Source organism: Trichomonas vaginalis, chromosome IV (genome assembly GCF_026262505.1).
Source record: "Trichomonas vaginalis G3 chromosome IV, whole genome shotgun sequence".
Classification (NCBI taxonomy): Eukaryota; Parabasalia; order Trichomonadida; family Trichomonadidae; genus Trichomonas; species Trichomonas vaginalis.
This window is the reverse complement of record NC_067206.1, coordinates 21,025,917-21,052,444: the sequence shown is the minus strand read 5'-3', so window position 1 is coordinate 21,052,444 and position 26,528 is coordinate 21,025,917. Positions and strand designations below refer to the sequence as shown.

General features: G+C 30.4%; 3 protein-coding genes across 3 annotated transcripts, besides 20 other annotated features; all 3 read left to right on the top strand.

Moving 5' to 3' along the window:
* The first annotated feature begins 2,388 nt into the window (after nucleotides 1–2,388).
* Nucleotides 2,389–3,632: a mobile genetic element.
* Nucleotides 3,599–3,632: a terminal%2Cinverted (terminal inverted repeat of MuDR-4N1_TV transposon ID:TVAGG3_0138870).
* Nucleotides 3,633–4,317: 685 nt separating this feature from the next.
* Nucleotides 4,318–4,354: a mobile genetic element.
* Nucleotides 4,318–4,354: a terminal%2Cinverted (terminal inverted repeat of Banshee-A3 transposon ID:TVAGG3_0138860).
* A 682-nt stretch (nucleotides 4,355–5,036) lies between these two features.
* Nucleotides 5,037–6,095: a mobile genetic element.
* Nucleotides 6,096–6,695: 600 nt separating this feature from the next.
* Nucleotides 6,696–6,733: a mobile genetic element.
* Nucleotides 6,696–6,733: a terminal%2Cinverted (terminal inverted repeat of Banshee-A3 transposon ID:TVAGG3_0138840).
* Nucleotides 6,734–7,933: 1,200 nt separating this feature from the next.
* Nucleotides 7,934–8,272, top strand: TVAGG3_0138830 (uncharacterized protein; the record flags this gene model as incomplete). The annotated part of the gene is made up of 1 exon (XM_051224203.1): nucleotides 7,934–8,272. The coding sequence occupies one exon, from the start codon at nucleotides 7,934–7,936 to the stop codon at nucleotides 8,270–8,272; it is 339 nt and encodes a 112-aa protein (XP_051109189.1).
* Nucleotides 8,273–11,514: 3,242 nt separating this feature from the next.
* Nucleotides 11,515–12,409: a mobile genetic element.
* Nucleotides 12,376–12,409: a terminal%2Cinverted (terminal inverted repeat of MuDR-4N1_TV transposon ID:TVAGG3_0138820).
* Nucleotides 12,410–13,094: 685 nt separating this feature from the next.
* Nucleotides 13,095–13,131: a mobile genetic element.
* Nucleotides 13,095–13,131: a terminal%2Cinverted (terminal inverted repeat of Banshee-A3 transposon ID:TVAGG3_0138810).
* A 683-nt stretch (nucleotides 13,132–13,814) lies between these two features.
* Nucleotides 13,815–14,873: a mobile genetic element.
* A 601-nt stretch (nucleotides 14,874–15,474) lies between these two features.
* Nucleotides 15,475–15,512: a mobile genetic element.
* Nucleotides 15,475–15,512: a terminal%2Cinverted (terminal inverted repeat of Banshee-A3 transposon ID:TVAGG3_0138790).
* Nucleotides 15,513–16,712: 1,200 nt separating this feature from the next.
* Nucleotides 16,713–17,051, top strand: TVAGG3_0138780 (uncharacterized protein; the record flags this gene model as incomplete). The annotated part of the gene is made up of 1 exon (XM_051224202.1): nucleotides 16,713–17,051. One exon carries the CDS (start codon nucleotides 16,713–16,715, stop codon nucleotides 17,049–17,051), a length of 339 nt encoding a protein of 112 aa, XP_051109188.1.
* A 3,245-nt stretch (nucleotides 17,052–20,296) lies between these two features.
* Nucleotides 20,297–21,191: a mobile genetic element.
* Nucleotides 21,158–21,191: a terminal%2Cinverted (terminal inverted repeat of MuDR-4N1_TV transposon ID:TVAGG3_0138770).
* Nucleotides 21,192–21,880: 689 nt separating this feature from the next.
* Nucleotides 21,881–21,917: a mobile genetic element.
* Nucleotides 21,881–21,917: a terminal%2Cinverted (terminal inverted repeat of Banshee-A3 transposon ID:TVAGG3_0138760).
* Nucleotides 21,918–24,263: 2,346 nt separating this feature from the next.
* Nucleotides 24,264–24,301: a mobile genetic element.
* Nucleotides 24,264–24,301: a terminal%2Cinverted (terminal inverted repeat of Banshee-A3 transposon ID:TVAGG3_0138750).
* A 1,200-nt stretch (nucleotides 24,302–25,501) lies between these two features.
* TVAGG3_0138740 (uncharacterized protein) lies at nucleotides 25,502–25,840 on the top strand (the record flags this gene model as incomplete). Its single annotated transcript, XM_051224201.1, has 1 exon — nucleotides 25,502–25,840. The coding sequence occupies one exon, from the start codon at nucleotides 25,502–25,504 to the stop codon at nucleotides 25,838–25,840; it is 339 nt and encodes a 112-aa protein (XP_051109187.1).
* Nucleotides 25,841–26,528: the final 688 nt, after the last annotated feature.

The window sequence follows — 26,528 nt, the reverse complement described above, 5'->3', positions numbered from 1 at the left end:
TACTTAAAATTGCGCAATTTGAAGCAATCAAATTCAAACATTAAATCAAGCACTGATAGTTATTGTAACAAATATTTCGAATTATTTAGATTATTATCCTCCAAATACAAAAATTCTCAGCAAAGGGATGAAATTGAGTCAATTTAATGGAGCAAAACGAAGTGAGGTGAAATTCACCACTTTGACACCTCGTATTTTTCAGATATATCGATTAATATTGAGTTTTATTGGGATGGAAAACATACTGAAAAACCTGCAATATCAACACCTTTTTATATAATATTGAATAAATAAAAATTTGTTTTTATTTTCCAAAAAGATATATGATACATTTTTATTATACAGGTTAAAAACTGTCTAGCTTTTGCTTTTAGTGCTCGACCAGAGGCATACATTGAAAATACAATCCTCTCCATGGTTTTTGTGTAGGATCTGATCTTCTCAAAACGATGATATTGACTATTATTATATGAATTGAATGTATTTATGAATATTTCGAAATTTTAATATAAATAATTTATTAAAAATAAAAATTGAACGTAAGTACAAAAAATATAATAATTGAAAGCAAATTAAAAATTAACGATACGATAATTTGGAACTTTTACCTTTTGCCAATAAATATAAAAATAAAATTTTGGGAATTGGAACTTAAGAGTAGAGAGACCTTTGTTGATATGTATGAGGCTATGTATTTATGTGTAGATCTGAGTAAGCTTGGTTATCATATAGCGGTTTCTGATGAAATTGAGAACCTCGGAGACCCAAGACCTTTGTTGATATGTATGAGGCTATGTATTTGTGCGTAGTCATTAAACCCATTCTTGCAAATTAGAATATTATTTTATTTGTTATATTGAGCTTTCTTCCTGATAATTTGCATATCTTCAAAATCATTAAAGTAAGTAAAATCAGTTGTTTTTTCGGTGATTAATCTTAATTCTTCGCATTATATTTCTTTTTTTTGAAAAATCTTACTGTTTGGGGAAATTCTCTTTGCGAAATCTGTTGGCCTGAGGATTATCTGGTTGAATAAAAATATGTTCAATTCCCCTTTCGCATAATAATTAATGAAATTTGTGTTTTATTTTCGAGAGTGTGCAAAACGTTCCCACTTCTTGAGAGGTACGTTTTGCAAATTTTTTTCTTTCATACATAGAAGATTTTTGGAAGATGATTGATCTCTACATGATATTATATCATATTTCTACATTGAGTCCTTAACAATATTAAATTGCAGGGTTTTCAAATCAAAAAACTAACTTTCGCTCTTTCAGGTCAAATCAGCAAGGCTCTTCTATATAGGTGTTGGATATATTATCAAACTGAAATGAAACTTTCCAGAGATGTCCATAAAATTATTTTGCAAAACATCCCTCTCAAAAAGTGGGAACGTTTTTGCAATTTTTCTTTATTTTTTGTACCATTATCGGTCCATAGAGCGAAATGGGGACCAGGTATTGTGCTTAATGCACGTTTGAGTACATTTGTTGTATACTCTGCAGTTTTCTGAGAAAAAGATTATGAGTGATCTCGTTTTTTCTTAAAGTCATTTTTTTCTTATCAAAAAAAATTAAAATTACGTAAAACTATGACAAAATTACGTAATTCACAATTTTAATGCTGAAAAATAGGAATATAAGCTTATAATACTACAGGTAGATTGAGCATCGATGCGCGCTAATGCCAACATGATTAATTTGAGTCGGTTTTATATATTATTGGAAATTAATCACAAATTGTCCATGAATATAAGTTATATTCTTCGATATTATGAGTTAATGAAGGCTACAATATTTGTAATCATGATTGGCTAGTTAAAATCTATTAGAATAAAAGAAATTGTAATTTAATAATATTGAATTGACATTTTAAATAATTTGAGGTCTAATCCATTATGAGTATGGTTATTACAGGTCACTTATTATTATTCTTTGATATACAAAGAGTTAAAACGATTTGGTAATGAGATATTGTAGAAAATAAAAATAACTGTAATCTATTGAAACTGATAAAAAAAATTAAATCCATTTATTTTTTATTCATATGTTATTATTGATGAGAATTAGATTCATTTAAAATTGAATACATATTTTTGAGAGAGTCAAAAATTTCAGGATCGATTTCATCTTCGCATTCATCCAAATATATTCTAAGCTCGGAATTTTCAAATGCATTCAAAATATTGGCAAAGTTTTCTTTACAAGAAGAGTTAAATAAAATTTCTTGTAAACAATTAATAATAAATTTTGGGTTAAATTCAACAAAATCCGAAAGAATTTCAAACACCTTTTCAAATTTGTCATTAAATATCGAAAGGGATATTGAATCTTTTATGATAATAGCGATGAGGATATTTATCAAAATTTCCTTATTTTTGAGAGTGCTAATTTGTCAGTGTCACTTTTCAATAACCTTTAAATCCTTCAATTTTTTAAAAAATAACCTTAAATTATATTTGAAGAAATTATGTCTATGATATATGTTTTATTCTAGAATCTTGGAGTTTTCATGCACTACACAAGAGCTCCAAGGTTCCAAGAGTGAATGCTCAATAGCAATTATAGAGATGTACCTTTTCAAAATGACTTTTACTGATTAAATTTAATCAATAGAAGACATTTTGAAAAGGTACCTCTACAATTAGATATACAAGAGATTCAAAGCTTCATTTCAGATAGATTTGAAACTTTGAAACTCTTGGTAGATTTTGAGTGAATGCTGACAATCATCTTTGAGAAGGTTTTCTTAAAGAAAACCTTCTCAAAGAGGTTTCTCAGGAGCCCTGAGGCTCCCTTTCGTAATGATTGGGAGCCTTGGGGCTCCTGAGACGAAGAATGGCTTCGCCGAATCTTTGATCAGCAGAGGCCAAATGAAAAGGCCTCTACTGATGGATTCTCAGGAGCCCTGAGGCTCCCTTTCGTAATGATTGGGAGCCTTGGGGCTCCTGAGACGAAGAATGGCTTCGCCGAATCTTTGATCAGCAGAGGCCAAATGAAAAGGCCTCTACTGATGGATTCTCAGGAGCCCTGAGGCTCCCTTTCGTAATGATTGGGAGCCTTGGGGCTCCTGAGACGAAGAATGGCTTCGCCGAATCTTTGATCAGCAGAGGCCAAATGAAAAGGCCTCTGCTGATGGATTCTCAGGAGCCCTGAGGCTCCCTTTCGTAATGATTGGGAGCCTTGGGGCTCCTGAGACGAAGAATGGCTTCGCCGAATCTTTGATCAGCAGAGGCCAAATGAAAAGGCCTCTACTGATGGATTCTCAGGAGCCCTGAGGCTCCCTTTCGTAATGATTGGGAGCCTTGGGGCTCCTGAGACGAAGAATGGCTTCGCCGAATCTTTGATCAGCAGAGGCCAAATGAAAAGGCCTCTGCTGATGGATTCTCAGGAGCCCTGAGGCTCCCTTTCGTAATGATTGGGAGCCTTGGGGCTCCTGAGACGAAGAATGGCTTCGCCGAATCTTTGATCAGCAGAGGCCAAATGAAAAGGCCTCTGCTGATGGATTCTCAGGAGCCCTGAGGCTCCCTTTCGTAATGATTGGGAGCCTTGGGGCTCCTGCAGCAGAGTATCGCTCCGCTCCATTAATTTTTTTTAAAAAAAAGTGCCGTGTGGCAAATTTGTCCTGTTCCCTCTCCTAACACATAACTCCACAACTACCCAAGTACTATATTGCCACTCCTTCCCGCATTGCATTTGAGAAACATTAAAAGTGGCGACAAGTGCACTTGCCATGGCATATTGTTGCGCGTATATACTACTTCTAATGAAAGAAGCAGTATATACGCGCAATTCGAGTGAGATTGCAGCAGAAAGTCGAGAAGAGAGCCCTTTCTTAAGGTTAGGACTCCCTTCTCGACTTTATTATACAATGAAATATAAATCATAGTATATTTTTGTCACTTTTCACATCGTATTACCCCGATAGAAACAAAACAAAACGACTTTCTTGATATATCAATAAATGGCACGGATAATTTATTGGATGCATTGGAAAAATATTTTAATACATATCCTATTGAGCAAAATCGATTTCAAAAAGATGAAATATTAGAATGGCCCAAGTATTTAATCATACAATTAAACTTTCGTAAGACGAAATGGTGGAAGTGAAGTGATGTTGAAACCTTGATATTTCCTCGAAATTTCTACAAAACATATATTAGACATAAAGCATATATCTTATTTTATTAAGAATGTTGAATAATAATATTATTAAATATTAAGCTTTAAAAAAGCTAATTAAATTCAAAAATGAATATATATTATTATTGGATAAATATTAATCAGAACAAATGATTTTTTTATTAATGCTATGTAATAAACAGAAATTCATCAAAAGTGACAGCTCTCAATTTTTGACATTTGTAAATTCTAAATTGAATGAGAAAAATGAAATAACACTAAGCATAATACAATATTCTAGATTTAATTATAATTAGGAAAAAGTTAGTTTTGAGAGTACTTTTCATAGGCATATAGAATGAAATCTTCTGAAAAATAATATCACATAAACTCATATTATTTTCTAATATATAACTATTTTATATAAAAATCAAATTCAATGATCTTAAAAGCGAAGGATAAACCTCAAAATTTACGAATATAATGAGTGGGAATATAATGCTTATCTATCATAAAACCATATGAAATATCAATTTTTGCTTTACGCCTAATTTTTGACGACAATTAGCAAAAAATGTTAAATGTTAACACTCAGTCCATTTGAATATGAAAAATAAAATTGACTTTGATTAAATGTTTTTATTTATCATGCAATTCTTCTTGCGACCAAAGATTTGAATAAAAGTTCAAAAAATAAGATAGCTTAAAAAATAATATACGGTAGTGTTTACTAATAGATGAATAGTATATAAATTCTATTAAAATGGATTTGATCCAAAAAATATATAAAATTTGATCATAAATAAAATCGTTTTAAATTACTTCTTCATTTAAATTATAACAATTATTTTTGATTTTTATTTATCATCCACATTCAAATTTGAATCTTATCACAAAAGAAGGACCACTTTTATGACTACTGCCAAATCTATAAACAGAGAATGGCTATTTGAAGCTAAAAGAAGAATAGAAGAAGGTGAATATTACAAAAGTGTGGGAAAGGAAGTTGAATTGGAAAATGGTAAAATTAAATTGAATGTTGCCGAAAATACAATAAGAAGAGCATTTCAACTTCAAGAAATCGAATTACCAAAAGTTAGTCGCGGCAGAAAACCAAATCCACCAACATTTGAACAAAAACAATTAATTAATTCTTGTGTTTCACAATATAAAGGAGGAATTTCAAAAACTTATTTATTGATTAAAAGGTTTCAAAATATTGTTCAAAATCCCGATTGTGAGAAAGAAAAAGAAGAAATTGCAAAAGAATTTGAAAATATAGAAGATTTGACAAAAGATCAAATTTTTGACAATTTACAAAAAATAAAGCCTCATCAAGTGGAAAAATTTATGATGGAATCAGGTTTATCTTCAAAAAGAGATTACAAACCAGCAGATCCACCTACCAAATATCGTGCCATATCAAAGAATTTGATATGGCACTGCGATATTCATTACCTTCACGGTAATGTTTCTTTTCCATTCTTTGCCATATTGAATGATATGACACGTAAAGTTCTCAAAACTAAATTATTGAAAAACAAGTCTTCCAACTCAACAGCGAATATTTTAAGAAAACTTTTAGAGGAGTTTATCCCTTACTGCATCTGGACCGATAACGGCGGTGAAAACCGCGGTGAATTCGGCCAGGTTATGCAGGAAAACGGAATAGTTTGGAAGCACACCTTGCCGTATATGCCAAGACAGAACGGCAAGGTGGAGCGCCTGTGGCCAAGCTTAGAAAAGTTTTTGCCAGACGAGTTGGATGATATTCAACAAATCAAGGACTCAGTTCAGCAGTTCATTGAAAAATACAACAATACACCACATTTATCTCTCGATATTAATCCAAAAACGAATAGTAATTACACTCCTAACGAATTATTCGAAGTTTCAAAATTTTGGTACGAGCCAGAAATGCAAAAATGGGAGTTATATATCAAAGAGGAATGGGTTTTAGCAAAATTTGAATAATTACATCATTTTAAATGACTTCTAAACAATTTTATTTATGATCAAATTTTATATATCTTTTTGGATCAAATCCATTTTAATAGAATTTATATACTATTCATCTATTAGTAAACACTACCGTATATTATTTTTAAGCTATCTTATTTTTTGAAATTTTATTCAAATCTTTGGTCGCAAGAAGAATTGCATGATAAATAAAAACATTTAATCAAAGTCAATTTTATTTTTCATATTCAAATGGACTGAGTGTTAACATTTAACATTTTTTGCTAATTGTCGTCAAAAATTAGGCGTAAAGCAAAAATTGATATTTCATATGGTTTTATGATAGATAAGCATTATATTCCCACTCATTATATTCGTAAATTTTGAGGTTTATCCTTCGCTTTTAAGATCATTGAATTTGATTTTTATATAAAATAGTTATATATTAGAAAATAATATGAGTTTATGTGATATTATTTTTCAGAAGATTTTGTGTTCTTCTTCAAAATTTTATTTTTTATTAAAAAGAATCTTTACAAATATACATTTACTTTAATTAATATTTAAAAACGTGCTCTATCAAAAGTTCCAAAAATTCAATATTATAGCTTTTCTGAGGTGTCACTTTTGATGAATTTCTGTTTTCAACACTAGACAAAAACAATTATATTAGATGCACATGATTAACATCTCTTGGTCTGATGATGTTTTTCAATTAAAAGATTATTATATACAGTTGAATTTACAAAATTCTTAATTCATAATTGCATGGCACAAGAGAGGTATGATCTGCTTATATGTTAATGATAGATATACCATATTATTTCCATTACTATAAATAACTTAAAGAAATATATCTTCTAAGTGTATTTTTTGTTCAATTTTGTTTGAAAAAAAAATTAAAACGCATTTCTTATCTTGTTTAGCTTTGATAAGTTGGATTAAATAATATTACTAAATACAAATCATGATAACAATTATATATCCATGCTAAATGCCTGAAGATCTGGTGAAAATATTGAGATATGCCTCACTTCCATCATTTCGTCTTACCACATAAAAATATGTGATTTTTAAAACAAGTTAGCTGATATGCTTTTAACAAAACCGAATCAAAAGTATTCAAAAAAATCTGAAATTGTAAAATATCTTAATCAAAAATAAAGGGTTGATCTTCATTTTCGGGATTTCAAAAAAATTTGGAATTTCACCTCCCAAACACACAGATTGTCCAGTTCATTGGCATAGAGAATATCCGATTTCCAGTGTTTTACTCTGAATCTTATTAGTTAAATACCGAATTTCGAACATAAATTCATCAAAATCGAATAAAGAGACTACCAAAAACGACACAAATATAATCAAGTCACAATCATTTAACAGGAACTCCTTAAATGAAGATTTTTACAATTTTAATCTCTATATTTTAGAAAAAAATATGCTCAGTCACAAACACAATTACTATGTTATGGAACAAGGCATTGACACTCGAATCTCTGGCCAATTCGAGGAACATCCAAAATTTCAATAATCTTATCCCACAGAATCCATAGCCCAAAAACTTTAATTTGCATAGTACATTTGAAGACGAATAATATTAGTCCAATTTTTTTTAACTTTGAAATTTTCAAAGATACAAAATTTATTACATTTAGAATTAATGCATTAATATATGCATTTGTTCCGTACCGAAAATGAACTTTACAAAAAGTGACATGAAAAGTCTTAATTACATTAAAGCCAAATGTAAACTTCATTGAGAAAAAGCAGTTTTGTCTCGTATTCAACGTAAAATCTTCAAAAGAAGACTAAACAAAAAGTGCTACACTGATAACAAAGATGAATTTCACATGGAACGCGATGATTCAATAACTGCAGAGTTGCGACATACAATTGCGGAAAATGTATGGACAACCACATGTAATGGTGGAGAACCATCGTATCTTTCAGAGGTCGAATTACTTGATTTTTATGGTGAAATCAATCAAAGAGCAAAAGGTCTTGCATGTGAAAAGGTAATCGAAGCTTATCAGATTGCCTACGAATTACTGGAGTATAGATACAGCAGAGCTTTATATCTAGCTGGCCTTGTTCATCCAGACGAATTTCCAACAAGAGGAAAAAGAATTGTTTACTTCGCTAGAAGTATATCTCCCCTCAAGATCATGGTTAAACAGAGTTTGCTCTGATCTCAACATTGAGATCAAAAGCTCAAAAGAAAATGAGGAAAAACGAGCAAAGTACTGTAACACAGCAACAGTTGCTAACTTCTTACATTAATTTCAGTATACGGCAGGAATTGATCCATGGAATAAGTGGAGTATTTATGAAACATCTCTGCTTCATCAAAGCGTTACAAAGTTATCTGCACTGAAAGCAACCCTCCTTTAACCAAAGAAGAGCATGAATTTGTGCTTGTTACTAGTATCTTCCCATATAATTCTGAAGGATACCGGATGAAACCATTTATTATTGTTCCAGGAATATAAAATTGTTCACAGGAACTCCGCTCCGTGAGAGCATTCCTTACAGGACAATCTTATGGATGGATGACAAAGAAGATATGGGATATCTTTAATTTAACTTTTATTATCGAAATCCAGAGATATCGCTCAAGTCTTGATGCTATCACAGCAGCTCAGCATAATATCGTATTCGGTGATAATCATATCAGCCGAGTAAGTTATTTTACTTGCAAACTTTTGAGTCTCTTCAGAATTGAACTCTTGACATTTCCAGCTTACTGCACAGTAGTTCTCCAGTTATTTGATGTAGGATGTGCAGCATCTTTGAGATCAAAGAATAACAGGTTAAAATATGTTCCGCTTTACACATATGAGCAAGATAATTTATCAAATACCCCAAAACCAAGGTTAAAAATTGTAAGAATTTTAATTGATGCTTGTGATTAAGTCAATGCATCAGTATGGTATTCATCCGTGGAACCCAGATAAAGCCTTATCCAACGAATTAACAAACAAAACATCAAACGCAATACCAAATCCCACATATATATTTAATTCTTCTTGCAAAAAATTAACATCTGACGCCGAATTACTTAAAATTGCGCAATTTGAAGCAATCAAATTCAAACATTAAATCAAGCACTGATAGTTATTGTAACAAATATTTCGAATTATTTAGATTATTATCCTCCAAATACAAAAATTCTCAGCAAAGGGATGAAATTGAGTCAATTTAATGGAGCAAAACGAAGTGAGGTGAAATTCACCACTTTGACACCTCGTATTTTTCAGATATATCGATTAATATTGAGTTTTATTGGGATGGAAAACATACTGAAAAACCTGCAATATCAACACCTTTTTATATAATATTGAATAAATAAAAATTTGTTTTTATTTTCCAAAAAGATATATGATACATTTTTATTATACAGGTTAAAAACTGTCTAGCTTTTGCTTTTAGTGCTCGACCAGAGGCATACATTGAAAATACAATCCTCTCCATGGTTTTTGTGTAGGATCTGATCTTCTCAAAACGATGATATTGACTATTATTATATGAATTGAATGTATTTATGAATATTTCGAAATTTTAATATAAATAATTTATTAAAAATAAAAATTGAACGTAAGTACAAAAAATATAATTTGAAAGCAAATTAAAAATTAACGATACGATAATTTGGAACTTTTACCTTTTGCCAATAAATATAAAAATAAAATTTTGGGAATTGGAACTTAAGAGTAGAGAGACCTTTGTTGATATGTATGAGGCTATGTATTTATGTGTAGATCTGAGTAAGCTTGGTTATCATATAGCGGTTTCTGATGAAATTGAGAACCTCGGAGACCCAAGACCTTTGTTGATATGTATGAGGCTATGTATTTGTGCGTAGTCATTAAACCCATTCTTGCAAATTAGAATATTATTTTATTTGTTATATTGAGCTTTCTTCCTGATAATTTGCATATCTTCAAAATCATTAAAGTAAGTAAAATCAGTTGTTTTTTCGGTGATTAATCTTAATTCTTCGCATTATATTTCTTTTTTTTGAAAAATCTTACTGTTTGGGGAAATTCTCTTTGCGAAATCTGTTGGCCTGAGGATTATCTGGTTGAATAAAAATATGTTCAATTCCCCTTTCGCATAATAATTAATGAAATTGTGTTTTATTTTCGAGAGTGTGCAAAACGTTCCCACTTCTTGAGAGGTACGTTTTGCAAATTTTTTTCTTTCATACATAGAAGATTTTTGGAAGATGATTGATCTCTACATGATATTATATCATATTTCTACATTGAGTCCTTAACAATATTAAATTGCAGGGTTTTCAAATCAAAAAAACTTTCGCTCTTTCAGGTCAAATCAGCAAGGCTCTTCTATATAGGTGTTGGATATATTATCAAACTGAAATGAAACTTTCCAGAGATGTCCATAAAATTATTTTGCAAAACATCCCTCTCAAAAAGTGGGAACGTTTTTGCAATTTTTCTTTATTTTTTGTACCATTATCGGTCCATAGAGCGAAATGGGGACCAGGTATTGTGCTTAATGCACGTTTGAGTACATTTGTTGTATACTCTGCAGTTTTCTGAGAAAAAGATTATGAGTGATCTCGTTTTTTCTTAAAGTCATTTTTTTCTTATCAAAAAAAATTAAAATTACGTAAAACTATGACAAAATTACGTAATTCACAATTTTAATGCTGAAAAATAGGAATATAAGCTTATAATACTACAGGTAGATTGAGCATCGATGCGCGCTAATGCCAACATGATTAATTTGAGTCGGTTTTATATATTATTGGAAATTAATCACAAATTGTCCATGAATATAAGTTATATTCTTCGATATTATGAGTTAATGAAGGCTACAATATTTGTAATCATGATTGGCTAGTTAAAATCTATTAGAATAAAAGAAATTGTAATTTAATAATATTGAATTGACATTTTAAATAATTTGAGGTCTAATCCATTATGAGTATGGTTATTACAGGTCACTTATTATTATTCTTTGATATACAAAGAGTTAAAACGATTTGGTAATGAGATATTGTAGAAAATAAAAATAACTGTAATCTATTGAAACTGATAAAAAAAATTAAATCCATTTATTTTTTATTCATATGTTATTATTGATGAGAATTAGATTCATTTAAAATTGAATACATATTTTTGAGAGAGTCAAAAATTTCAGGATCGATTTCATCTTCGCATTCATCCAAATATATTCTAAGCTCGGAATTTTCAAATGCATTCAAAATATTGGCAAAGTTTTCTTTACAAGAAGAGTTAAATAAAATTTCTTGTAAACAATTAATAATAAATTTTGGGTTAAATTCAACAAAATCCGAAAGAATTTCAAACACCTTTTCAAATTTGTCATTAAATATCGAAAGGGATATTGAATCTTTTATGATAATAGCGATGAGGATATTTATCAAAATTTCCTTATTTTTGAAGAGTGCGGGATAAATTTGTCAAGTGTCACTTTTCAATAACCTTAAATTACGCTGTTCTAATTTTTTAAAAAATAACCTTAAATTATATTTGAAGAAATTATGTCTATGATATATGTTTTATTCTAGAATCTTGGAGTTTTCATGCACTACACAAGAGCTCCAAGGTTCCAAGAGTGAATGCTCAATAGCAATTATAGAGATGTACCTTTTCAAAATGACTTTTACTGATTAAATTTAATCAATAGAAGACATTTTGAAAAGGTACCTCTACAATTAGATATACAAGAGATTCAAAGCTTCATTTCAGATAGATTTGAAACTTTGAAACTCTTGGTAGATTTTGAGTGAATGCTGACAATCATCTTTGAGAAGGTTTTCTTAAAGAAAACCTTCTCAAAGAGGTTTCTCAGGAGCCCTGAGGCTCCCTTTCGTAATGATTGGGAGCCTTGGGGCTCCTGAGACGAAGAATGGCTTCGCCGAATCTTTGATCAGCAGAGGCCAAATGAAAAGGCCTCTACTGATGGATTCTCAGGAGCCCTGAGGCTCCCTTTCGTAATGATTGGGAGCCTTGGGGCTCCTGAGACGAAGAATGGCTTCGCCGAATCTTTGATCAGCAGAGGCCAAATGAAAAGGCCTCTACTGATGGATTCTCAGGAGCCCTGAGGCTCCCTTTCGTAATGATTGGGAGCCTTGGGGCTCCTGAGACGAAGAATGGCTTCGCCGAATCTTTGATCAGCAGAGGCCAAATGAAAAGGCCTCTGCTGATGGATTCTCAGGAGCCCTGAGGCTCCCTTTCGTAATGATTGGGAGCCTTGGGGCTCCTGAGCAGAGTATCGCTCCGCTCCATTAATTTTTTTTAAAAAAAAGTGCCGTGTGGCAAATTTGTCCTGTTCCCTCTCCTAACACATAACTCCACAACTACCCAAGTACTATATTGCCACTCCTTCCCGCATTGCATTTGAGAAACATTAAAAGTGGCGACAAGTGCACTTGCCATGGCATATTGTTGCGCGTATATACTACTTCTAATGAAAGAAGCAGTATATACGCGCAATTCGAGTGAGATTGCAGCAGAAAGTCGAGAAGAGAGCCCTTTCTTAAGGTTAGGACTCCCTTCTCGACTTTATTATACAATGAAATATAAATCATAGTATATTTTTGTCACTTTTCACATCGTATTACCCCGATAGAAACAAAACAAAACGACTTTCTTGATATATCAATAAATGGCACGGATAATTTATTGGATGCATTGGAAAAATATTTTAATACATATCCTATTGAGCAAAATCGATTTCAAAAAGATGAAATATTAGAATGGCCCAAGTATTTAATCATACAATTAAACTTTCGTAAGACGAAATGGTGGAAGTGAAGTGATGTTGAAACCTTGATATTTCCTCGAAATTTCTACAAAACATATATTAGACATAAAGCATATATCTTATTTTATTAAGAATGTTGAATAATAATATTATTAAATATTAAGCTTTAAAAAAGCTAATTAAATTCAAAAATGAATATATATTATTATTGGATAAATATTAATCAGAACAAATGATTTTTTTATTAATGCTATGTAATAAACAGAAATTCATCAAAAGTGACAGCTCTCAATTTTTGACATTTGTAAATTCTAAATTGAATGAGAAAAATGAAATAACACTAAGCATAATACAATATTCTAGATTTAATTATAATTAGGAAAAAGTTAGTTTTGAGAGTACTTTTCATAGGCATATAGAATGAAATCTTCTGAAAAATAATATCACATAAACTCATATTATTTTCTAATATATAACTATTTTATATAAAAATCAAATTCAATGATCTTAAAAGCGAAGGATAAACCTCAAAATTTACGAATATAATGAGTGGGAATATAATGCTTATCTATCATAAAACCATATGAAATATCAATTTTTGCTTTACGCCTAATTTTTGACGACAATTAGCAAAAAATGTTAAATGTTAACACTCAGTCCATTTGAATATGAAAAATAAAATTGACTTTGATTAAATGTTTTTATTTATCATGCAATTCTTCTTGCGACCAAAGATTTGAATAAAAGTTCAAAAAATAAGATAGCTTAAAAAATAATATACGGTAGTGTTTACTAATAGATGAATAGTATATAAATTCTATTAAAATGGATTTGATCCAAAAAAATATATAAAATTTGATCATAAATAAAATCGTTTTAAATTACTTCTTCATTTAAATTATAACAATTATTTTTGATTTTTATTTATCATCCACATTCAAATTTGAATCTTATCACAAAAGAAGGACCACTTTTATGACTACTGCCAAATCTATAAACAGAGAATGGCTATTTGAAGCTAAAAGAAGAATAGAAGAAGGTGAATATTACAAAAGTGTGGGAAAGGAAGTTGAATTGGAAAATGGTAAAATTAAATTGAATGTTGCCGAAAATACAATAAGAAGAGCATTTCAACTTCAAGAAATCGAATTACCAAAAGTTAGTCGCGGCAGAAAACCAAATCCACCAACATTTGAACAAAAACAATTAATTAATTCTTGTGTTTCACAATATAAAGGAGGAATTTCAAAAACTTATTTATTGATTAAAAGGTTTCAAAATATTGTTCAAAATCCCGATTGTGAGAAAGAAAAAGAAGAAATTGCAAAAGAATTTGAAAATATAGAAGATTTGACAAAAGATCAAATTTTTGACAATTTACAAAAAATAAAGCCTCATCAAGTGGAAAAATTTATGATGGAATCAGGTTTATCTTCAAAAAGAGATTACAAACCAGCAGATCCACCTACCAAATATCGTGCCATATCAAAGAATTTGATATGGCACTGCGATATTCATTACCTTCACGGTAATGTTTCTTTTCCATTCTTTGCCATATTGAATGATATGACACGTAAAGTTCTCAAAACTAAATTATTGAAAAACAAGTCTTCCAACTCAACAGCGAATATTTTAAGAAAACTTTTAGAGGAGTTTATCCCTTACTGCATCTGGACCGATAACGGCGGTGAAAACCGCGGTGAATTCGGCCAGGTTATGCAGGAAAACGGAATAGTTTGGAAGCACACCTTGCCGTATATGCCAAGACAGAACGGCAAGGTGGAGCGCCTGTGGCCAAGCTTAGAAAAGTTTTTGCCAGACGAGTTGGATGATATTCAACAAATCAAGGACTCAGTTCAGCAGTTCATTGAAAAATACAACAATACACCACATTTATCTCTCGATATTAATCCAAAAACGAATAGTAATTACACTCCTAACGAATTATTCGAAGTTTCAAAATTTTGGTACGAGCCAGAAATGCAAAAATGGGAGTTATATATCAAAGAGGAATGGGTTTTAGCAAAATTTGAATAATTACATCATTTTAAATGACTTCTAAACAATTTTATTTATGATCAAATTTTATATATCTTTTTGGATCAAATCCATTTTAATAGAATTTATATACTATTCATCTATTAGTAAACACTACCGTATATTATTTTTAAGCTATCTTATTTTTTGAAATTTTATTCAAATCTTTGGTCGCAAGAAGAATTGCATGATAAATAAAAACATTTAATCAAAGTCAATTTTATTTTTCATATTCAAATGGACTGAGTGTTAACATTTAACATTTTTTGCTAATTGTCGTCAAAAATTAGGCGTAAAGCAAAAATTGATATTTCATATGGTTTTATGATAGATAAGCATTATATTCCCACTCATTATATTCGTAAATTTTGAGGTTTATCCTTCGCTTTTAAGATCATTGAATTTGATTTTTATATAAAATAGTTATATATTAGAAAATAATATGAGTTTATGTGATATTATTTTTCAGAAGATTTTGTGTTCTTCTTCAAAATTTTATTTTTTATTAAAAAGAATCTTTACGAAATATACATTTACTTTAATTAATATTTAAAAACGTGCTCTATCAAAAGTTCCAAAAATTCAATATTATAGCTTTTCTGAGGTGTCACTTTTGATGAATTTCTGTTTTCAACACTAGACAAAAACAATTATATTAGATGCACATGATTAACATCTCTTGGTCTGATGATGTTTTTCAATTAAAAGATTATTATATACAGTTGAATTTACAAAATTCTTAATTCATAATTGCATGGCACAAGAGAGGTATGATCTGCTTATATGTTAATGATAGATATACCATATTATTTCCATTACTATAAATAACTTAAAGAAATATATCTTCTAAGTGTATTTTTTGTTCAATTTTGTTTGAAAAAAAAATTAAAACGCATTTCTTATCTTGTTTAGCTTTGATAAGTTGGATTAAATAATATTACTAAATACAAATCATGATAACAATTATATATCCATGCTAAATGCCTGAAGATCTGGTGAAAATATTGAGATATGCCTCACTTCCATCATTTCGTCTTACCACATAAAAATATGTGATTTTTAAAACAAGTTAGCTGATATGCTTTTAACAAAACCGAATCAAAAGTATTCAAAAAAATCTGAAATTGTAAAATATCTTAATCAAAAATAAAGGGTTGATCTTCATTTTCGGGATTTCAAAAAAATTTGGAATTTCACCTCCCAAACACACAGATTGTCCAGTTCATTGGCATAGAGAATATCCGATTTCCAGTGTTTTACTCTGAATCTTATTAGTTAAATACCGAATTTCGAACATAAATTCATCAAAATCGAATAAAGAGACTACCAAAAACGACACAAATATAATCAAGTCACAATCATTTAACAGGAACTCCTTAAATGAAGATTTTTACAATTTTAATCTCTATATTTTAGAAAAAAATATGCTCAGTCACAAACACAATTACTATGTTATGGAACAAGGCATTGACACTCGAATCTCTGGCCAATTCGAGGAACATCCAAAATTTCAATAATCTTATCCCACAGAATCCATAGCCCAAAAACTTTAATTTGCATAGTACATTTGAAGACGAATAATATTAGTCCAATTTTTTTTAACTTTGAAATTTTCAAAGATACAAAATTTATTACATTTAGAATTAATGCATTAATATATGCATTTGTTCCGTACCGAAAATGAACTTTACAAAAAGTGACATGAAAAGTCTTAATTACATTAAAGCCAAATGTAAACTTCATTGAGAAAAAGCAGTTTTGTCTCGTATTCAACGTAAAATCTTCAAAAGAAGACTAAACAAAAAGTGCTACACTGATAACAAAGATGAATTTCACATGGAACGCGATGATTCAATAACTGCAGAGTTGCGACATACAATTGCGGAAAATGTATGGACAACCACATGTAATGGTGGAGAACCATCGTATCTTTCAGAGGTCGAATTACTTGATTTTTATGGTGAAATCAATCAAAGAGCAAAAGGTCTTGCATGTGAAAAGGTAATCGAAGCTTATCAGATTGCCTACGAATTACTGGAGTATAGATACAGCAGAGCTTTATATCTAGCTGGCCTTGTTCATCCAGACGAATTTCCAACAAGAGGAAAAAGAATTGTTTACTTCGCTAGAAGTATATCTCCCCTCAAGATCATGGTTAAACAGAGTTTGCTCTGATCTCAACATTGAGATCAAAAGCTCAAAAGAAAATGAGGAAAAACGAGCAAAGTACTGTAACACAGCAACAGTTGCTAACTTCTTACATTAATTTCAGTATACGGCAGGAATTGATCCATGGAATAAGTGGAGTATTTATGAAACATCTCTGCTTCATCAAAGCGTTACAAAGTTATCTGCACTGAAAGCAACCCTCCTTTAACCAAAGAAGAGCATGAATTTGTGCTTGTTACTAGTATCTTCCCATATAATTCTGAAGGATACCGGATGAAACCATTTATTATTGTTCCAGGAATATAAAATTGTTCACAGGAACTCCGCTCCGTGAGAGCATTCCTTACAGGACAATCTTATGGATGGATGACAAAGAAGATATGGGATATCTTTAATTTAACTTTTATTATCGAAATCCAGAGATATCGCTCAAGTCTTGATGCTATCACAGCAGCTCAGCATAATATCGTATTCGGTGATAATCATATCAGCCGAGTAAGTTATTTTACTTGCAAACTTTTGAGTCTCTTCAGAATTGAACTCTTGACATTTCCAGCTTACTGCACAGTAGTTCTCCAGTTATTTGATGTAGGATGTGCAGCATCTTTGAGATCAAAGAATAACAGGTTAAAATATGTTCCGCTTTACACATATGAGCAAGATAATTTATCAAATACCCCAAAACCAAGGTTAAAAATTGTAAGAATTTTAATTGATGCTTGTGATTAAGTCAATGCATCAGTATGGTATTCATCCGTGGAACCCAGATAAAGCCTTATCCAACGAATTAACAAACAAAACATCAAACGCAATACCAAATCCCACATATATATTTAATTCTTCTTGCAAAAAATTAACATCTGACGCCGAATTACTTAAAATTGCGCAATTTGAAGCAATCAAATTCAAACATTAAATCAAGCACTGATAGTTATTGTAACAAATATTTCGAATTATTTAGATTATTATCCTCCAAATACAAAAATTCTCAGCAAAGGGATGAAATTGAGTCAATTTAATGGAGCAAAACGAAGTGAGGTGAAATTCACCACTTTGACACCTCGTATTTTTCAGATATATCGATTAATATTGAGTTTTATTGGGATGGAAAACATACTGAAAAACCTGCAATATCAACACCTTTTTATATAATATTGAATAAATAAAAATTTGTTTTTATTTTCCAAAAAGATATATGATACATTTTTATTATACAGGTTAAAAACTGTCTAGCTTTTGCTTTTAGTGCTCGACCAGAGGCATACATTGAAAATACAATCCTCTCCATGGTTTTTGTGTAGGATCTGATCTTCTCAAAACGATGATATTGACTATTATTATATGAATTGAATGTATTTATGAATATTTCGAAATTTTAATATAAATAATTTATTAAAAATAAAAATTGAACGTAAGTACAAAAAATATAATTTGAAAGCAAATTAAAAATTAACGATACGATAATTTGGAACTTTTACCTTTTGCCAATAAATATAAAAATAAAATTTTGGGAATTGGAACTTAAGAGTAGAGAGACCTTTGTTGATATGTATGAGGCTATGTATTTATGTGTAGATCTGAGTAAGCTTGGTTATCATATAGCGGTTTCTGATGAAATTGAGAACCTCGGAGACCCAAGACCTTTGTTGATATGTATGAGGCTATGTATTTGTGCGTAGTCATTAAACCCATTCTTGCAAATTAGAATATTATTTTATTTGTTATATTGAGCTTTCTTCCTGATAATTTGCATATCTTCAAAATCATTAAAGTAAGTAAAATCAGTTGTTTTTTCGGTGATTAATCTTAATTCTTCGCATTATATTTCTTTTTTTTGAAAAATCTTACTGTTTGGGGAAATTCTCTTTGCGAAATCTGTTGGCCTGAGGATTATCTGGTTGAATAAAAATATGTTCAATTCCCCTTTCGCATAATAATTAATGAAATTGTGTTTTATTTTCGAGAGTGTGCAAAACGTTCCCACTTCTTGAGAGGTACGTTTTGCAAATTTTTTTCTTTCATACATAGAAGATTTTTGGAAGATGATTGATCTCTACATGATATTATATCATATTTCTACATTGAGTCCTTAACAATATTAAATTGCAGGGTTTTCAAATCAAAAAACTAACTTTCGCTCTTTCAGGTCAAATCAGCAAGGCTCTTCTATATAGGTGTTGGATATATTATCAAACTGAAATGAAACTTTCCAGAGATGTCCATAAAATTATTTTGCAAAACATCCCTCTCAAAAAGTGGGAACGTTTTTGCAATTTTTCTTTATTTTTTGTACCATTATCGGTCCATAGAGCGAAATGGGGACCAGGTATTGTGCTTAATGCACGTTTGAGTACATTTGTTGTATACTCTGCAGTTTTCTGAGAAAAAGATTATGAGTGATCTCGTTTTTTCTTAAAGTCATTTTTTTCTTATCAAAAAAAATTAAAATTACGTAAAACTATGACAAAATTACGTAATTCACAATTTTAATGCTGAAAAATAGGAATATAAGCTTATAATACTACAGGTAGATTGAGCATCGATGCGCGCTAATGCCAACATGATTAATTTGAGTCGGTTTTATATATTATTGGAAATTAATCACAAATTGTCCATGAATATAAGTTATATTCTTCGATATTATGAGTTAATGAAGGCTACAATATTTGTAATCATGATTGGCTAGTTAAAATCTATTAGAATAAAAGAAATTGTAATTTAATAATATTGAATTGACATTTTAAATAATTTGAGGTCTAATCCATTATGAGTATGGTTATTACAGGTCACTTATTATTATTCTTTGATATACAAAGAGTTAAAACGATTTGGTAATGAGATATTGTAGAAAATAAAAATAACTGTAATCTATTGAAACTGATAAAAAAAATTAAATCCATTTATTTTTTATTCATATGTTATTATTGATGAGAATTAGATTCATTTAAAATTGAATACATATTTTTGAGAGAGTCAAAAATTTCAGGATCGATTTCATCTTCGCATTCATCCAAATATATTCTAAGCTCGGAATTTTCAAATGCATTCAAAATATTGGCAAAGTTTTCTTTACAAGAAGAGTTAAATAAAATTTCTTGTAAACAATTAATAATAAATTTTGGGTTAAATTCAACAAAATCCGAAAGAATTTCAAACACCTTTTCAAATTTGTCATTAAATATCGAAAGGGATATTGAATCTTTTATGATAATAGCGATGAGGATATTTATCAAAATTTCCTTATTTTTGAAGAGTGCGGGATAAATTTGTCAAGTGTCACTTTTCAATAACCTTAAATTACGCTGTTCTAATTTTTTAAAAAATAACCTTAAATTATATTTGAAGAAATTATGTCTATGATATATGTTTTATTCTAGAATCTTGGAGTTTTCATGCACTACACAAGAGCTCCAAGGTTCCAAGAGTGAATGCTCAATAGCAATTATAGAGATGTACCTTTTCAAAATGACTTTTACTGATTAAATTTAATCAATAGAAGACATTTTGAAAAGGTACCTCTACAATTAGATATACAAGAGATTCAAAGCTTCATTTCAGATAGATTTGAAACTTTGAAACTCTTGGTAGATTTTGAGTGAATGCTGACAATCATCTTTGAGAAGGTTTTCTTAAAGAAAACCTTCTCAAAGAGGTTTCTCAGGAGCCCTGAGGCTCCCTTTCGTAATGATTGGGAGCCTTGGGGCTCCTGAGACGAAGAATGGCTTCGCCGAATCTTTGATCAGCAGAGGCCAAATGAAAAGGCCTCTACTGATGGATTCTCAGGAGCCCTGAGGCTCCCTTTCGTAATGATTGGGAGCCTTGGGGCTCCTGAGACGAAGAATGGCTTCGCCGAATCTTTGATCAGCAGAGGCCAAATGAAAAGGCCTCTGCTGATGGATTCTCAGGAGCCCTGAGGCTCCCTTTCGTAATGATTGGGAGCCTTGGGGCTCCTGAGACGAAGAATGGCTTCGCCGAATCTTTGATCAGCAGAGGCCAAATGAAAAGGCCTCTGCTGATGGATTCTCAGGAGCCCTGAGGCTCCCTTTCGTAATGATTGGGAGCCTTGGGGCTCCTGCAGCAGAGTATCGCTCCGCTCCATTAATTTTTTTTAAAAAAAGTGCCGTGTGGCAAATTTGTCCTGTTCCCTCTCCTAACACATAACTCCACAACTACCCAAGTACTATATTGCCACTCCTTCCCGCATTGCATTTGAAGAAAACATTAAAAGTGGCGACAAGTGCACTTGCCATGGCATATTGTTGCGCGTATATACTACTTCTAATGAAAGAAGCAGTATATACGCGCAATTCGAGTGAGATTGCAGCAGAAAGTCGAGAAGAGAGCCCTTTCTTAAGGTTAGGACTCCCTTCTCGACTTTATTATACAATGAAATATAAATCATAGTATATTTTTGTCACTTTTCACATCGTATTACCCCGATAGAAACAAAAAACACGACTTTCTTGATATATCAATAAATGGCACGGATAATTTATTGGATGCATTGGAAAAATATTTTAATATACATATCCTATTGAGCAAAAATCGATTTCAAAAAGATGAAATATTAGAATGGCCCAAGTATTTAATCATACAATTAAACTTTCGTAAGACGAAATGGTGGAAGTGAAGTGATGTTGAAACCTTGATATTTCCTCGAAATTTCTACAAAACATATATTAGACATAAAGCATATATCTTATTTTATTAAGAATGTTGAATAATAATATTATTAAATATTAAGCTTTAAAAAAGCTAATTAAATTCAAAAATGAATATATATTATTATTGGATAAATATTAATCAGAACAAATGATTTTTTTATTAATGCTATGTAATAAACAGAAATTCATCAAAAGTGACAGCTCTCAATTTTTGACATTTGTAAATTCTAAATTGAATGAGAAAAATGAAATAACACTAAGCATAATACAATATTCTAGATTTAATTATAATTAGGAAAAAGTTAGTTTTGAGAGTACTTTTCATAGGCATATAGAATGAAATCTCTTCTGAAAAATAATATCACATAAACTCATATTATTTTCTAATATATAACTATTTTATATAAAAATCAAATTCAATGATCTTAAAAGCGAAGGATAAACCTCAAAATTTACGAATATAATGAGTGGGAATATAATGCTTATCTATCATAAAACCATATGAAATATCAATTTTTGCTTTACGCCTAATTTTTGACGACAATTAGCAAAAAAATGTTAAATGTTAACACTCAGTCCATTTGAATATGAAAAATAAAATTGACTTTGATTAAATGTTTTTATTTATCATGCAATTCTTCTTGCGACCAAAGATTTGAATAAAAGTTCAAAAAATAAGATAGCTTAAAAAATAATATACGGTAGTGTTTACTAATAGATGAATAGTATATAAATTCTATTAAAATGGATTTGATCCAAAAAATATATAAAATTTGATCATAAATAAAATCGTTTTAAATTACTTCTTCATTTAAATTATAACAATTATTTTTGATTTTTATTTATCATCCACATTCAAATTTGAATCTTATCACAAAAGAAGGACCACTTTTATGACTACTGCCAAATCTATAAACAGAGAATGGCTATTTGAAGCTAAAAGAAGAATAGAAGAAGGTGAATATTACAAAAGTGTGGGAAAGGAAGTTGAATTGGAAAATGGTAAAATTAAATTGAATGTTGCCGAAAATACAATAAGAAGAGCATTTCAACTTCAAGAAATCGAATTACCAAAAGTTAGTCGCGGCAGAAAACCAAATCCACCAACATTTGAACAAAAAACAATTAATTAATTCTTGTGTTTTCACAATATAAAGGAGGAATTTCAAAAACTTATTTATTGATTAAAAGGTTTCAAAATATTGTTCAAAATCCCGATTGTGAGAAAGAAAAAGAAGAAATTGCAAAAGAATTTGAAAATATAGAAGATTTGACAAAAGATCAAATTTTTGACAATTTACAAAAAATAAAGCCTCATCAAGTGGAAAAATTTATGATGGAATCAGGTTTATCTTCAAAAAGAGATTACAAACCAGCAGATCCACCTACCAAATATCGTGCCATATCAAAGAATTTGAATATGGCACTGCGATATTCATTACCTTCACGGTAATGTTTCTTTTCCATTCTTTGCCATATTGAATGATATGACACGTAAAGTTCTCAAAACTAAATTATTGAAAAACAAGTCTTCCAACTCAACAGCGAATATTTTAAGAAAACTTTTAGAGGAGTTTATCCCTTACTGCATCTGGACCGATAACGGCGGTGAAAACCGCGGTGAATTCGGCCAGGTTATGCAGGAAAACAATAGTTTGGAAGCACACCTTGCCGTATATGCCAAGACAGAACGGCAAGGTGGAGCGCCTGTGGCCAAGCTTAGAAAAGTTTTTGCCAGACGAGTTGGATGATATTCAACAAATCAAGGACTCAGTTCAGCAGTTCATTGAAAAATACAACAATACACCACATTTATCTCTCGATATTAATCCAAAAACGAATAGTAATTACACTCCTAACGAATTATTCGAAGTTTCAAAATTTTGGTACGAGCCAGAAATGCAAAAATGGGAGTTATATATCAAAGAGGAATGGGTTTTAGCAAAATTTGAATAATTACATCATTTTAAATGACTTCTAAACAATTTTATTTATGATCAAATTTTATATATCTTTTTGGATCAAATCCATTTTAATAGAATTTATATACTATTCATCTATTAGTAAACACTACCGTATATTATTTTTAAGCTATCTTATTTTTTGAAATTTTATTCAAATCTTTGGTCGCAAGAAGAATTGCATGATAAATAAAAACATTTAATCAAAGTCAATTTTATTTTTCATATTCAAATGGACTGAGTGTTAACATTTAACATTTTTTGCTAATTGTCGTCAAAAATTAGGCGTAAAGCAAAAATTGATATTTCATATGGTTTTATGATAGATAAGCATTATATTCCCACTCATTATATTCGTAAATTTTGAGGTTTATCCTTCGCTTTTAAGATCATTGAATTTGATTTTTATATAAAATAGTTATATATTAGAAAATAATATGAGTTTATGTGATATTATTTTTCAGAAGATTTTGTGTTCTTCTTCAAAATTTTATTTTTTATTAAAAAGAATCTTTACGAAATATACATTTACTTTAATTAATATTTAAAAACGTGCTCTATCAAAAGTTCCAAAAATTCAATATTATAGCTTTTCTGAGGTGTCACTTTTGATGAATTTCTGTTTTCAACACTAGACAAAAACAATTATATTAGATGCACATGATTAACATCTCTTGGTCTGATGATGTTTTTCAATTAAAAGATTATTATATACAGTTGAATTTACAAAATTCTTAATTCATAATTGCATGGCACAAGAGAGGTATGATCTGCTTATATGTTAATGATAGATATACCATATTATTTCCATTACTATAAATAACTTAAAGAAATATATCTTCTAAGTGTATTTTTTGTTCAATTTTGTTTGAAAAAAAAATTAAAACGCATTTCTTATCTTGTTTAGCTTTGATAAGTTGGATTAAATAATATTACTAAATACAAATCATGATAACAATTATATATCCATGCTAAATGCCTGAAGATCTGGTGAAAATATTGAGATATGCCTCACTTCCATCATTTCGTCTTACCACATAAAAATATGTGATTTTTAAAACAAGTTAGCTGATATGCTTTTAACAAAACCGAATCAAAAGTATTCAAAAAAATCTGAAATTGTAAAATATCTTAATCAAAAATAAAGGGTTGATCTTCATTTTCGGGATTTCAAAAAAATTTGGAATTTCACCTCCCAAACACACAGATTGTCCAGTTCATTGGCATAGAGAATATCCGATTTCCAGTGTTTTACTCTGAATCTTATTAGTTAAATACCGAATTTCGAACATAAATTCATCAAAATCGAATAAAGAGACTACCAAAAACGACACAAATATAATCAAGTCACAATCATTTAACAGGAACTCCTTAAATGAAGATTTTTACAATTTTAATCTCTATATTTTAGAAAAAAATATGCTCAGTCACAAACACAATTACTATGTTATGGAACAAGGCATTGACACTCGAATCTCTGGCCAATTCGAGGAACATCCAAAATTTCAATAATCTTATCCCACAGAATCCATAGCCCAAAAACTTTAATTTGCATAGTACATTTGAAGACGAATAATATTAGTCCAATTTTTTTTAACTTTGAAATTTTCAAAGATACAAAATTTATTACATTTAGAATTAATGCATTAATATATGCATTTGTTCCGTACCGAAAATGAACTTTACAAAAAGTGACATGAAAAGTCTTAATTACATTAAAGCCAAATGTAAACTTCATTGAGAAAAAGCAGTTTTGTCTCGTATTCAACGTAAAATCTTCAAAAGAAGACTAAACAAAAAGTGCTACACTGATAACAAAGATGAATTTCACATGGAACGCGATGATTCAATAACTGCAGAGTTGCGACATACAATTGCGGAAAATGTATGGACAACCACATGTAATGGTGGAGAACCATCGTATCTTTCAGAGGTCGAATTACTTGATTTTTATGGTGAAATCAATCAAAGAGCAAAAGGTCTTGCATGTGAAAAGGTAATCGAAGCTTATCAGATTGCCTACGAATTACTGGAGTATAGATACAGCAGAGCTTTATATCTAGCTGGCCTTGTTCATCCAGACGAATTTCCAACAAGAGGAAAAAGAATTGTTTACTTCGCTAGAAGTATATCTCCCCTCAAGATCATGGTTAAACAGAGTTTGCTCTGATCTCAACATTGAGATCAAAAGCTCAAAAGAAAATGAGGAAAAACGAGCAAAGTACTGTAACACAGCAACAGTTGCTAACTTCTTACATTAATTTCAGTATACGGCAGGAATTGATCCATGGAATAAGTGGAGTATTTATGAAACATCTCTGCTTCATCAAAGCGTTACAAAGTTATCTGCACTGAAAGCAACCCTCCTTTAACCAAAGAAGAGCATGAATTTGTGCTTGTTACTAGTATCTTCCCATATAATTCTGAAGGATACCGGATGAAACCATTTATTATTGTTCCAGGAATATAAAATTGTTCACAGGAACTCCGCTCCGTGAGAGCATTCCTTACAGGACAATCTTATGGATGGATGACAAAGAAGATATGGGATATCTTTAATTTAACTTTTATTATCGAAATCCAGAGATATCGCTCAAGTCTTGATGCTATCACAGCAGCTCAGCATATATATCGTATTCGGTGATAATCATATCAGCCGAGTAAGTTATTTTATTACTTGGCAAACTTTTGAGTCTCTTCAGAATTGAACTCTTGACATTTCCAGCTTACTGCACAGTAGTTCTCCAGTTATTTGATTGTAGGATGTGCAGCATCTTTGAGATCAAAGAATAACAGGTTAAAATATGTTCCGCTTTACACATATGAGCAAGATAATTTATCAAATACCCCAAAACCTA